We start from the raw sequence: 15,275 nt of genomic DNA on the forward strand, positions 1-15,275 counted from the left end.
TTCCCGACTATTATACTAACCCGTAAAAGCTGGGCCCCCGTCTGACATCTGCATACCAACTACGACAACTCCAAATACCACTGAACGAGCTTAATCCCCACGACCCTGTTACTATTCAAAAGACCACCGCGACTCCCACACCATCATGAATACAATTTAAACAATTGTACAAGGAGGCTCTGGCTTGCATCGCGACATCATTTGTGCATGCGCGTGCACTAAGACTTCTTACATTTACTAGGGGGCCGACTTGACTCCTTTATTGGTGCCGGCACGTGAGGTCCACTTGGTTCATCAACCCCTAAGCCTAACCTCAGTCTTAACCGGTCACGCAATTCCCTAGGCCCGACATCAAAAAAAAAAAAAAAAAAAAGAAAACGTTCGCCCTGAAAGAATATATATATTCAAAGATTTGTGCCGCATTTTTACGAGTTTTCAAAAATAGCAGACCTACAAGCTCGTAGCGCGCCACTCGGTGGCGCGCTATGAGCTTGTAGATCTGCTATTTTTCAATAGCTTAAGTATAGCATAATGCTTTAAAGCACCAAAAGGGGTTCCCGTCCAAAATGGGTTAACCAGTCATATCTGTCTTAACCGGCCATGTTAAGTCAGTTTCACAGTGTTTCATTGTCATTTCACTTCCTATAGTGGCCTATACTCGCGGCAGGCAGTATGTGGAAATGTCCACACTGGCTGCATTGGTAAGAACATACTGGTGATTATTAGTTAGGGATATTTCGCTCTAATTCGTCGAAAAGAGTCAAATGTTGCACAGTTGTGGCCAAGGGCTCTGATGATTTAGCTAGGCGGGCACCACAGCGGGCAAATCCATAATCATAATCACCATTAGCTATACCTACAGTATATAAAAAGCACAATTATGCTACATTTCATTATTATCTGAATCATTACCTAGTTTGACGCGTCATGTGCTACTTAAAGGACAACTTTATTTTTTTTTCAACCAAGGTTCATGTTTTAGGTTAGGAACTAAAAGGTGAGTGTTAAATTTCTTTCATTTGCTGCTTTCTTTCGTTTTAGGGATTTTAGCTCTTTTTGACAGGGGGGCGGGGGCATTCGAGCATGGGGCTAAATATGTATTTTTTCACAAAATGTTATGGCGATTTCAATTTTTTTAATTTACTATAGTCCTACTAGACCCCAAGAAATTACATCTGGCCTCAAAAGATCACAAGATCTATTGAATGTGACATGTAGGCCTCCTTCACATTCAGTAGATCCTGAGAACTTCCGTGGCCAGGGTTTATTAGGACTATAGTAAATAAAATAAATCACCATAAAATGTTGTACAAAAATACATATTTAGCCCCATGCACGAATGCCCCCGCCCCCCCTGTAAAAAAGAGCTAAAATCCCAAAAAAAGGAAAAAAAATTAATAACACTCATCTTTTACTTTCTCTAATAACAACCTAAAACATGAACCGTGGTTGAAAAAAAACTAACGTTGTCCTGTAACTTAAAAAAGCATAATGATCAGAATTATCTCTCCCTAAGCTCCTCTACTTTATGCATTGACATAACATTCAAAGTGGGTGAAATCAAAAATACAAACACAGCCCCTCGTCGCGCGAACCATTCAAATTGCTTCGTGTCGATTCATCGATATCAATAAGAAGGTATAGAACAAATAGCATGCTTCTCAAGGAGTTCCCATAATGTCCGTTCGTACATCTTCCAGTTTCTGCCGCTGTTCGTGCTGCTGCTGGATCCTCTTGTGTCTGTCGGCCAGAAGCTGCTGCTTGTAGCGCTCCTGCTCGGCTAGCTGCTGCCTGTGCTGCTGAAGCACCTGCGGTACAGTACACACCAATGATTAGTACAGTACAGTACAGTACAGTACAGCACAGCACAGCACAGCACAGCACAGCACAGCACAGCACAGCACAGTACACAAGTCTGGACGGGAACGCGCTTTGGTGTTTTAACTATAAGCATTATGTTATGCTTTAGCTATTGAAAAATAGCAGATCTACAAGCTCATAGCAGTAAATACCCTGAGCGGCATAAAAACGGAGGTCTGATCCGTCCTATCAAATAGTAAGGCTCAGGACCCATTTTGACCTGAGATCAGATTCTAAAAATGACTTCTACATCCTGACAGTTTTCATTCTGACCCGAGATCAGATTTTAAAAATGTCTTCTACGTCCTGACCGTGTTCTGAAAAAGCTATGTTTCTGTGTCAGTCGTGCTTCGATCTTTTTCAAAAATAGCAGACCTACAAGCTCATAGCGCGCCACTCGGTGGCGCGCTATGAGCTTGTAGGTCTGCTATTTTTCAATAGCTAAAGCATAACATAACGCTAACACCGAAAGGGGTTCCCGCTCCCAAAATGGATTAATCGCAGGACGTTATGATATCGTAACCGAGTGCCTGTTGGGAAACATTCGATGGCATTTCCGGTTTGGGGACGTCATCCAAAATGCCCCCCCCCCCCACACCCCATTTTAGTGGATGAGACAGAGAATCTTAAAACGTGAATAACTCTTGATCAAAAAACATTCCGTCCAATTCAAATCAAAGATTATGTTTTTGACGGCCCAAAGCGGTCCCGTCGCTAAACGTGTTAGGGACTGATCGTTATTTATCCACCAGGGGGGGGTGGTGCAGATGTGATTTAATTTTTTTATTTTACCTCATCCCCCCCCCCAGCCTCCAAATATTTTTTCGGGACCCCCCCTCAGGGACTGGAAGAATATTTATGACCTCCCCCCCCCCCCAACACCATAGACCATATTTATTTTATATTCACACCAACAGTATAGCAGCATAAAGTAAACGCTGATCGTTTATTAGGCGGCGGCCGTCTGGGGTTCATTTGGTTCCATATCCGTCATTACATTATGGTCAACACTCAACACTGATGATATGCCATTGCATTCTTCCAGCTAAAGATTTAAATATGAATCTGGCAGCTTCGAAAATAGCATACGCAGACCTACAAGCTCACAACAACACACTGATGACGCGACGCAAATGTATGAGCTTAGATTGGCTATTTTTAAGGTGAGCCTCGTGCGTAAAGTCATTCTAGCCAAGCTGCCAAGGCAGTGGGCACCCCTCGCCTCTGTGCCCAAGCCCAGGATGATGAAAATGAATGAATGCTAAATAAATATGTCACGCAGTCGCATACCATAATACTAGTTATACTACAGCGTCATACTCCACAGAGAAAAGCACAATTTGCGCAACATCAACGTTCAACTGCCTGCTCGGCTCATTTAGCCAGCCAGGCACCACCAAATAGTATAACTCTTTCTTTAATCTATTACAACCACATACGCAGACAAAAGTACATGGCACCGCGGACAAAACACAAGTAGGCTACTAAACTTGTGGCTCATTTCCATGCGTCACACAGTCAGGGACCCTGCTGAGGATTTGGTCCACTGTTTACCCTCCTACTGCATATATCAGCGCTGCATGCAGATCGGCTATTTTTCCGTTTGTGAGGACGCACACATGAGCGCGCGTTATTACGCGGCGGAGCCGCAGAGATTTTATTTATTTATAATGCGTGTGAAATCAAATGGCATGTGTGGCGTCACTGGCGTGGTGCGTGGTAAAGGGTTAAATTGTGTGACTGTCACACTCAAAGGGTGAGACATGGCAGCCCTGGCTACTGTGACGCACACACCAACAATCCACCATTGCAATGCGAGTGCGCAAAGATGCACATGATATGATAGCTGCATGCTTTTAGACCAGCCCTACCGTATTCTGAATGAGAATCTGTCTCGCCTGCATGCCACGGTTGCCACCATGTTGACGATGCGTTGTCCAAAGACGGTAGAGTCTCTTCCATCAAAATGTTCCATGCCCACAACATAAAGGCCTCAAGGTGTTCCTGTGATGTTTTGCTACTTTCTATGTTCGTTCACAATCAATTTCAGTCACAAACAGTAACTTGTGAGAAGTTTATATCGTAACATCATCCACGACCTCAGCCCCAACATTATTATTATTGTTGTTATTATCATGCTGCGCTGATGCGGCGCTGGGTTTCACCGAGACACCTCACACCACCACCGCAACCATAGCAGCGGTGCTGTCAGCCTGCTCCTCGCCTTCCTCCTCTCTGACCGACAAAACTCGCTCTTTTCAGCGGCCTGCTGCTGCTGGCCCACAATTCAAACATCGCGGTTCATAGCTTGAAACATTTTTCGCTTTTTCTACTGGAAATGTTATGAACACAGAATCAATCTGTCCCGCGCTGTTTTGAAGTGGGTACACGTCAGACGTAAACTACATCAGCGGCCGAACATCAGCTGGTAGAACAGAATCAGATCTACAAGCTAACAACGTGTCACCAAGCAACACGTTGTTAGCTTGTAGATCTGTTCTATTTGCATACGCAGTTGCGCACACATGGAAGATACCAAGTACACTCGCCACACAGGGTAAACTTTATATAGATATATATGAGTGAAACACTATGAAAAACAAAATAAAACATATCCCCCCCTCAGGCTCAAAAAATAGTTTAATGACCCCCCCCTTTTTTGCACCATACCAACCTTTGATAAATAACGATCAGTCCCTTAGAGAATAAAATCATACCTCCCGTTGTTGTCGAACGCCTCTTTTGGCTACGTCTAGCTACTTCGGCTACATCCGGGAAAATGTGCTTCCGTTGTTGCAAATCGCTGGGCGCTCTGATTTAATGGTGCCAAATACCCCCGGGCGTTTGGGGTGTTGACTTGCATTGAATTGAATGGGGGCATTGGGGTGTTGTGCTAATTTGCTTATTTCCATCGCTCAAAGATACCCCATTGGGGGGCATTGGGGTGTTGTGCTAATTCGCTTATTTCCATCGCTCAAGAATAAAATAAAATTGTATATATCCTCTCTTCATAATGTAAATAGTATCCCAAGCGGCACACTTTACTACTTATTTCGTAGTATATAAAAACTAGACTAAAATGTTAGGAAGGGAAGGGACTAGTGGACAAGAGATCCAGTCATTTTACACATGGTTGCATGCTGAAAATAGCAGATTTACAAGCTCACAATGCGTCGCAACTCGCAACGCGTTCAGCAAGTGTAAAAACAGTCATTACGACGACCTCAAGGCCCGCCAAAATAAAATGTAGTCGACTAAATCAACTGTAGATTCAGTCGACAAAACCTTGTGATATTTAGTCAACTAAAACTAGACTAAAGGTCATTACACACTGCGAATTAGCGACGCGATGCGAATAAGTGATCTGAAAATGCGAAATATTGCATGTTGCAGTTCGCCTGCGAATCTCTGAAAACTATTCAAGAGACTATAATGACTACAAGTAAAATCTAAACTTGCTGCCTAAAACAACACCGATCACAGACCCATAATATAAGGGCCCATTGGGGGACCCTCTGGCCTCTGGTGGTCCACGGACCGGGTGTTGAGCCACACATACAGTGCCATTGTACCAAAGATGGTCTATTTATGAAGATGGGCCCACTTCGTTGGAGCCACTAGAGGTGAAATAGTACACAATGCCTACAAATGGTCTCCTAAATATAGTAGGCGTGGTTTGCTTCTCCTCTTCCCCCCCCCTCCCCCCCCCCCCCCCCGTCATGTGGATGAGCATTGAGAGCATATGGCATAGTGTCATGATTCCCATTTCCCAAATCAGCCCTATCAACCATGAAGTCATGGAAAAAAACTATATTATTAAGCATTGGGAAAACTCATTTTATTTCACTTTTAATATTTCCAATCATTTATAATATTGACATATTGTCAATTGTTAAATATGGGGTCAGAGCCCCCTATGTCTTGTCCGTCAAATTGCAGAGAGAGAGGCTTCCGGACTCGTCTCAAATCTCGCGAGAGTTTGTTGCTGGGATAAAGAAGTGTCATTATCAAAGTCGATTCTCTCCCGATTTGTCTCGCTAGAAAGGAGCCCTTTTACTACGAATATCTTGTAAACATTGTGTGCCTTGTGATGAATGGGTCCAGTATTTAGTTCAGTGACCACGGAGTTATATAAGGAATGGTTCAGAAGCTGTGTTCACGTTCACTCTCCCATTGGAAATGAGTACACTCCAACATTCTTCCCGTCTTCCTAATGATGTTACCAACTTTGAAGTAAAAGCAAAGTTGGCCTCTCTTGCTAACGTTCCTCTTGGATTGTACCTGCTGTTGTCTTTGTGGAGCTCCGCCTCCTCCTCCAGTGTGACCTCCGACCTCTCGGCTCCCGTCGCGACCCTCCGTCTGTAGCCGCAGGAACTCCCTCCGTAGCGTCCACTCCCCCGGCACGTTCACTATGGAGCTGACGCACGCACGCACGCACACGCGCACACGCACACGCACACGCACACACACACACACACACACACACACACACACACACACACACACACACACACACACACACACACCAGTGTGATGATTTCGTCGACTGAAACTAAGACAAAACTAATATTCGTCGGCTAGCTTTTTCCACTGACGAAAACTAAATGGAAAATAAATGTAAACTAAGCTATTACAAAGACTAAGACTAAATATACTGACACTTTTGTGAACAAATAAAAACTACACTAAAATGTTAGGAAGGGACTAGTGGACAAGAGATCCAGTATAAGTCATTTTTACAATTAGTTGCATGCTGAAAATAGACGATTTACGAGCTTGTACAACGGCTATTTTCATCAAGTGAAGAAAATCAACTGCAGATTTAGTCGAATAGATCTAGACTAACACTAAAACATTCCAGGTGACTAAAATGTGCACTAAAACAAAATGAAAAGTAACTACCGTGACATTTTCTCTCGAAATATCTCCCGTGTATGATTCCAGGTGGCTTTATTTCCAATATGTTCTGTACTGCATGACATTGTAGGTATTACTGATGAATTGAAACATTGAGACATTCATATAGTCACTCTACACTGATGACGATGTAATGCATGGTTTCCTCTGCCATCGGTGTGTGTGTGTGTGTGTGTGTGTGTGTGTGTGTGTGTGTGTGTGCGTGTGCGCATGCACGTGCGTCTCTTACCTGGGTTCTCCTTCCTCCTCTGTCAACTCCTCATCCTCTTCCTCACTCCCACTGTACTCATACTCTGGACCTTCTGTGAGGCGAGAGAGACAGAGGGAGAGAGAGAGATACAGAGAGACAGACAGAGAGAGAGAGAGAGAGAGAGAGAGAGAGAGAGAGAGAGCAAAGACATTACATTTATTTGAAACAACTAAACAAGAAGTAGTTCCAGACTATCATTTCGTCGGGGGACCCCCTGGAACTCCCCCAAGGACCCCTGGGGGTCCCCACTTTGAGAACCACTCCCCTGCGTCACACGCGGTCCCACCACCACGCCTCCGGACGAACGGACCAAAGGAACGGCGGGTCGTCGCCGACCACGACCCGGCTCGTCAAACGCCGTGCGTGAGCCAGAGCTTTCTTATCTTTCTTACCTTTCTTTGTAGTTGTTACGTCCCCACCAAAGAGGTCCAGGTGTATTTTTTTTGCAAAAACTCCTTATTGGCTATTTTCCCTACCATAAGCCCTCAATGAATTGCATTGCATTGAATGGGAATTGAATGGGGCTATGGGGTGTTATGCTAATTTGCTTATTTCAAATCGAAAGAAGTAGTAAAGTGTGCCGCTTGGGATATTATTTACATTATGAAGAGAGGATATATACAAAGAAATTGTAATTTTGAGCGATGGAAATAAGCAAATTAGCACAACACCCCATAGCCCCATTCAATTCAATGCAATTCATTTAGGGCTTATGGTAGGGAAATAGCCAATAAGGAGCTTTTGCACAAAATAACACCTGGACCTCTTTGGTGGGGACGTAACAACGACAAAGAAAGGTAAGAAAGCCTTTTAGTATGGAATTCTCCTTTAAGAGACGACGTCCCATTGATAAGAAACAGCATGCGCGCACATAGCGGCAGCACAAGAACACCACCTCTCATAAGATGCAATGGAAAAGTTCTAACTGCACTCGCGTGTAAGGAAGAATGATTAGGGTTTTTATTGTGATCTCTCGCCCTTGAAATATATAGTCCTTGGTTTCTGTTGCGTTTGAACAATAACAGCAATTCAAAGCAGTCGTCCTCAAAACCACACCTCCAGTCGCCGTCATAAGAACGGGAGGTTACGCTCATGATCGCGGCAGACAGAGCCTATTTGTGCACGGCTGCACGCGCACCTGCAGCCCATCAAGTATAATTCATGCTTCGTCCCGCGATGGTGTCGCGCGCGCAGACCTCTACGCTCACAACAGTCGCATCTGTGATGCGACGTGAGCTTAATTGTATATCAGCTGTTCTGAGTGCAACACTGTTGCGCTTTGAAGTATAAATGTCTCCTAGGGTGCATCTCACTCGCCAACTCACAAGAGGAGGATGAATGGACTGAAACCAGCGCTCCCCAAAACAACAGGTTTGGAGATCTGTTGGGAATTGATTACATGAAACAGTCACCCGTGCGCACAGTCCCATGTGTTTGTAAACAAATAATTGGTCTATACATGTACTGCCCATATAGCTGGCCAAACCTCTGGCCCAGTGAAACCAGTCCCTCCTCTCCTTGTTATTATACTTCATTGACCTTGTAGTAAAAAAAAATATTAAAAGCCATGCACTGAAAATAGCAGATCTACAAGCTCACTGTAAGCTTGTAGATCTAGCTTGTAGTAAAAGTAGAAAAGTATCGGCATCAAAATGTACCTAAAGAAAAGTATTCATATTGCAGAATGTCACATTTCACAAATAAAACATTTGTAGAAAATGTATTGAAAATAGCCGATCTACAAGCTCACAATGCGTCACATTGTGAGTTTATAGATCGGCTATTTTCAAATGGCCAAAATGTATAGGGTTGAAGTCGTTAATGTATGTTTTCAAATAAATAACAATAATCTCCAAAGTAACTATAGTAACTAAAAGTTTTCAAATAATTGTAGTGGAGTAAAAAATTAAAAAAATGGCTCTGAGATGTATAGTGGAGTATAAGTAAAAGTATTGGAAATACTCAAGTAAAGTACCTCAAAATTGTACTTAAGTACAGTACTTAAGTAAAAGTAGTTACTTTCCGCCACTGCGCATTACTTAGTCTGAGAACAGACGTCCCGCTGCTATTTGACGCCGTCATTCTCTCCACTGCTTCCGTAAACAATAATCACAGGCCCCCCCCCGACGCACATGTGTCCCGCGTCAAGGTTTCATAAAACTGCTTTAGTTTGACTTTTGCTTTATTCCTTTTTGCAGAGAAATTCAGACAGGCAGTTAAGTCAATAATACAGTAGGCCTACCATTATTTTTTTAACCCCTCCCCCCGCCCAGAGACAGCAAACATAGATACAAAGGTCAAGTATATATAGACAGAATGGATACGCAGAATAAAGTTTCATGAAAGAGATTTCATGAAACCGCTTTAAACCGTACAACCCTACCAAGCCGCGTGCACTCTTACACACACACACACACACACACACACACGCGCGCACGCACACAAACACCAAACTGCGTGCTCATTCACGCACACACACACACACACACCAAACAGCGTGCCCATTCACACACACACACACACACACACACACAAACACCAAACTGCGTGCTCATTCACACACACAAACTGTGTGCCCATTCACACACATGCCAAACTGCATGCTCGCACACACGCACGTGCACACACACACACACACACACACACACACACACACACACACACACACACACACACAGAAAGTGTCCCAGTCATTAGTGTGTTTTTATAAGCTAGGAGTAGATTGGAAACAGATGGCAATTCCATTTCCTGCTTCCTTCCTCCCCTCGTTTCTCTCTCTCTCTCTCTCTCTCTCTCTCTCTCTCTCTCTCTCTCTCTCTCTCTCTCTCTCTCTCTCTCTCTCTCTCTCTCTCTCTCTCCCTCCATGTCTATGTCTCTCTCTCCATGTGACACGTTCTGAGCTTGCATTCATTTAATTAGAATGAATGTTCACTATTCTAGAATAATCATGGTTCACAGTTGAACATTGTGGAAAACAAACATTCATAACAGTACCAAATATAACAAAAATATGATTTTATCTATACCCCCCCCCCCCCCCCCCCCCCCCCTCTATCAGGTCTCTCCTTAATATTGTGGGGTATTCAGAAAAGTAAAACCTTTCGGTCAAATCCCCCCCCCCCCCTCCTCCCACCCCCCCAAAAAAGGCCAACTCGTACCGGTTTCGGGGAATGTCTTACGGCGGGGCACCACCGGGCGCGTTGCGTCTCCGTCGAGTGCGTCAAAATACGAACCGGGGCGATTTTAATGCAGCCACGCAACGCAACGCAACGCGGGCAGTGGACCCAGCCTCCATTGATTAAAAAGGGAACATTCCCTGACGGTGACGGTGAAGGAGACGCTGACGCGCCCGGTGGAGCCCCGGTGTTATACTGTCATCACAGTGAACTGAACACACATGACACCACTGGTGGATACTAGTACAGTAACTACAGTAAGCACTGGTTCATTCATTCCAATACTGTATAGCGTATATATACCAACTACTCCCACTCCGTCTCAAGAGTCAAATATCGTCTCCGTCGGTCGGCCTTGGTCGTGCTACAGTGTCAGACAGCTCAATAAGGCTGGACCACCTCTCTTATCTACAACATTAGGATGTTTTTTTTTGTTGGGGGGGGGGGGTGGGAGGGGTTCCCATGTGTGGTTCTGTATTTCCGCTCCGCCGCTTTGATGTGCGAGTATACTATACAAACCGTTGGGGCTTATAATCCCAGAGCCCAGAAGGAAGTTGAAATGGTTACGGCGAAAAGTCACATCCCACCACGCACTATAGAGTATACTTCCACACTCTGACCCAAGAACTCTTAACGACTTGAAGAGTCTATTCTTAGTCAAACAGCTGTACCGGCTAGTGGCTACTATATAAGGGGCATTCACTCCAAGGAACAGCAATGTCTGTGTCTCCGTGTCCGCCTATGTGTTGGTTCACCTATGTGACGTTAATGAGCACCAGTATGACTATTAGTACCAGTAGGGGCGCTGTTGTGCCAGAAACAGAGAGAGAGAGATAGTGCTGCACTTTTGCCTGCTAATGAGAGAGAGAGAGAGAGAGAGAGAGGGGAGTTGCACCACTCGGTTCACACGGGTGTGATTTTTAAAGTTGACTAGTTGCCTAATTTACTCGTCAACTAGTCGACTAGTTGTTTAACTACCTATTATGTAAAAAAAAAAAAAGATTATTATTATTTATTTATTTTTGGAAATAAATATTTGTACATTTAAAAACTGTGTACATTGGTGACTATAACTACCCGATTTTGAGGCCTACAAGACCGGGAGGAAAATAAATAAATGTTTTATTTTTTCTTATCAACTAGTCAACTAGTACCAACAAGGTTGACTAGTGCATTTACTAGTCAACTAGTTGCTTAATGCCCTATCGGCTACACAAAATATGTAAAAAAAAAAAAAAAAACACTGATCTATAAGCTCACAGAGCGCCTCTCAGCGGAAATAGATAAGCCATTTCTGCATTTTTTTATTAAATTTTTAACAGATCCATCCATCCAACCCCTTCCTCCCTCTCTCCCTCCCTGCATGTACACTATTATTAAATAATCAATTTCTAAATGCTACTGTTTGGTCTATAAAGCGTTCAATCGTTTAGGGTCAAAACACATCTCTGATCGTGTGCGATATTGTGAACCATCTCTGGCCCTCTCAGGTCATCTGGGAAAGGTCTGCTTTCTGTCAATAGAATCGAAGCTAAACGTGGAGAAGCAGCATTTCATATTTTTAAACGCTTCACATTGGTTTAAAAAGCAGGTGGCTTATTGCGCACATCCAGTTCCTCACTGGTGCTGGACAAAAGGTAGAGACATATACAGAGAAGGAGAAGTCCGCACACAGCCTTTGCTCCAACAGTGTTTATTTTTGCTAAAACGGCCTTCATCGGGTGGCCCTGATGAAGGCCTCTCACGGCCGAAACGTCGTGTCCTGAATAATGTCATGTGTTTTAACAGAAAATAAACACAGTTGGAGCAAAGACTGTGTGCGGACTTCTCTATCCATGGAACAAACTCCCAGAAAACTGCAGGTCTGCTATACACAGAAATCACAATTTTTTTGAACAGCAATGTCCGTGTTCACCTATGTGTCCGCCTATGTATAGTGTTAATGAGCACCAGTATGACGCTCTCTCTCTTTTGTAATTTGAAGTGAACCAACCGACTATGACGCAGATTTCTGGTTGCTAAAGCTAAACCTATACCACTAGCAGCGAAGCTGCGACTGGCAGTGCTTACGGGATTAGCAGCAGCTCCAGCCAGTCGGGAGAGTCCACACTTTACAGCAGAGACGAGAATCATCGTGAAAATGTAGTGCAAATCTTTGAATATATATTCTTTCAGAGCGAACGTTTTTAACTCATATCTTTGCTTCTGGGGGGGGGGGGGGGGGGGGGTGTCCCAGGAACAACATATTTTCAAATGGGGGTCCGCGGCAAATTACATATCATTTCTGGGGGTCCTTGACATGAAATATTGAGCACCACTGATATAGAAACATGGGTATGTCAGGATACGATGTCAGGCCTAAATTAATCTGAGTTCCCAGAAGTTTTTTTTTTCGCCACTAGGCGGGCGAGAAAGACTTCTGGGGAAAAAAGGAACGTATCCCTGTGAGGGAAGTACGTTGCGCTCAGAATCTGAGCGGACACTCCCCTTTCCGGTCTGAAGCACTGTGCATACCATGAAAATAGTCCGAAGGGAATCCAATTCCAAATTGAATTGTAGTAGGCCACCACCGCTCAAGGAGCAATTGTTTCCCTTCCGTCTTATTTAGATGTAGCGCCCACTCCATGTGGAACCCGCCCCTGTCTTTTGATTCGCATTTCATTTGAAACGCAACGCACTGGGCCACGCCCCTGCTGCACAGGATCTGAGGCCTAGACTAGGCCTAAATGGGTTAATTAGCTTCCCTTTAGTTTCGATTTAGTTTCCGTGAAAAAAGTCGACGAACACTTTTTTTTAGTCGAGGAAATCAACGCTGCGCCTCCCTCACCTTTCTCTCTCTTCTTCCTGGTTCTGTCCAGGTGGTCTTTGAGCATGATGCGTAGCTGTCTCTCATTGGCCAGGTCCTTGATGAAGGCGTGTCTTAGCAGGGCGTCTGTGCCCGGCCGCTGCAGGTGGTTCTTCACCAGACAGCTGTCTATGAAGGACAAGAACCTCTTGGACCTGAGGGAGAGAGACATAGACATGGAGAGAGAGAGAGAGAGAGAGAGAGAGAGAGAGAGAGAGAGAGAGAGAGAGAGAGAGAGAGAGAGAGAGCAAAGATATTAAATGTATTTGAAACAAGAAGTAGTTCCAAATTATCATTTCGACATTTTTTATATAGAAAATAAAAATAAATTAAACATTTAAATATCCTGTGACTACTTGAAACTAACAAAGGAAATACGAAAAATCGCTGGCAGGAGTGAATTATTTATTTATCCTGCATTAAAGCATTGAAGGTAGAGTAAGTGATTTCACTCAAAAAACCTTAGGTTTCGTTTTTGGCTGTGGGACCTAAGCCTTCGTCCAATCAGGATAGAGAGTCAAAAACGAAACCTAAGGTTTTTTGACCCCCAGGGGTTAAATGGGGACAGGGAGGAACTCCTTATATGGTCAGCACACTCTAGAGTAGAGAGGATTATCACAACAAAACAAAAAAAGAAGTGATATTTGAATTAAGTGAAATCACTTACTCTACCTTTAAGAAGTTCATAGACTTGGCTGCCACATGATGGCACAGTGAAAAGCCAGGCGTAGGAGGGCCTAGCTAGGGCCCCTCAAAAAAATAGCCGATCTACAAACTCACAAAGGCCTCGCAACGTGAGGTGTTGTGAGCTTGTAGATCTGCTATTTTAACATTATTTGTCTGTGGAACAAAATGCAATGCCTCGAACTGCTTGTCAGGTTCCCCCGACGCCCAAGTTCAAATATGATTATTTTGCAGTTACCCCAGTTCAAATAGGATTTGTGCGTGCGTGCGTGCGTGCGTGCGTGCGTGCGTGCGTGCGTGTGTGCGTGCGTCTCACCATTTCTTGGATTTGAGTTTGGGAGGAGGATTTCGCGGGATGAGAAACAGCGCCCTCATTGGGTGCATGTCACACAGCGCTGAAGACGGACATATACATACACGTACACACATGTCATACAGTACATATACATGTCATACAGCACAGTGCATCACGCCGTACAGTATTGTACTGACAATATTATGCTCGAGTACAATTTCGAGGTAAATGTTTAGATACTTCTACAGTACTCCACTGCTTTAAGTGAAGCCATAAGTGGTCATGTGACAAAGTCAAAGACCAGCATTCTCAATGAGCTGTTGGATGCGTCTACGGAAATAGAGCTTTTTAACAGTTAAATGTATAGTGTTTCGGAAGACAGTCCGACAGACAAGTGACAGGATATGTAACTATGAAACCTACAAGCATCATTATGTTATTTATGCAAGGAGAAATAGGTCCGTGCAGGCACTCAATCCTCAAAGGGCCACTTCGCCCCTTTTGCAACCAGATCTAATTTTCAAAGATGTTTGGAAGACAAACACTTTCCCGAGGGGGTTTTATGTGGGTAATGTGTGTTTTTACTGATATGTTAGTCTTACTGGTACTTCATTGTGTGCGTGTGTGTGTGTGTGTGTGTGTGTGTGTGTGTGTGTGTGTGTGTGTGCGTGCGCGTGCGTGCGTGCATGCGAGAGAGAGAGAGACAGACAGACAGACTCACGTGGTGCTCCCTCTGCCATCTCCAGGGCAGTGATTCCTAGAGACCAAAGGTCGCTCTGTATTGAGACCATATGAGACAAGAGGAGCATGGATTAAATAATAAGCTAAATAAAATACCGACCTGAGGACGATTCTTTGTCTTCTATGTCAGTGGTTCTCGAACATATTCATGTCAAGGACCACCAACAATATATGTATTTGGCCGCCGACCCCCATCTGAAAATATGTAGTTCCAGGGACCCCCACCCAGAAGCAAAGATGTGAGTTACAAACGTTCGCTCTGAAAGAATATATATTCAAAGATTTGCGCTACATTTTCAAGCAGATCTACAAGCTCGTAGCACGGCACCAAGTGCCGCGCTACGAGCTTGTAGATCTGCTGTTTTTCAATAGCTAAAGAATAACATAATGCCAAAAGGGGTTCCCGCCCAGAATGGATTAAAGTTAACCCAAATCAAAACCAAATGGGACCTCCTAGTGGTCCCGAGGGGAACTAGGCATTATGAGAACCAATATTTTAAGTCTAAT

At 44.1% G+C, this 15,275-nt stretch overlaps 1 protein-coding gene across 3 annotated transcripts in view; it reads right to left on the reverse strand.

Moving 5' to 3' along the window:
* Positions 1-15,275, reverse strand: part of LOC308322373 (mitogen-activated protein kinase kinase kinase kinase 4) — a 123,581-nt gene that overhangs the window by 70,958 nt on the left and 37,348 nt on the right. For 2 of the 3 annotated variants that reach the window (XM_080773577.1, XM_080773575.1), the window contains exons 8-13: positions 14,749-14,803; positions 14,049-14,127; positions 13,031-13,203; positions 7,007-7,079; positions 6,142-6,277; positions 1,692-1,808 (exon numbers count right to left, since the gene is read on the reverse strand). In XM_080773577.1, the coding sequence (XP_080629703.1) occupies positions 1,692-1,808; positions 6,142-6,277; positions 7,007-7,079; positions 13,031-13,203; positions 14,049-14,127; positions 14,749-14,803 (633 nt within the window). The remainder of the gene's footprint in view (positions 1-1,691; positions 1,809-6,141; positions 6,278-7,006; positions 7,080-13,030; positions 13,204-14,048; positions 14,128-14,748; positions 14,804-15,275) is intronic. The other variant, XM_080773576.1, reaches the window with a different exon arrangement.

The sequence above is a fragment of the Protomyctophum bolini genome (assembly GCF_963924005.1).
Source record: "Protomyctophum bolini genome assembly, chromosome: 10".
NCBI lineage: Eukaryota > Metazoa > Chordata > Actinopteri > Myctophiformes > Myctophidae > Protomyctophum > Protomyctophum bolini.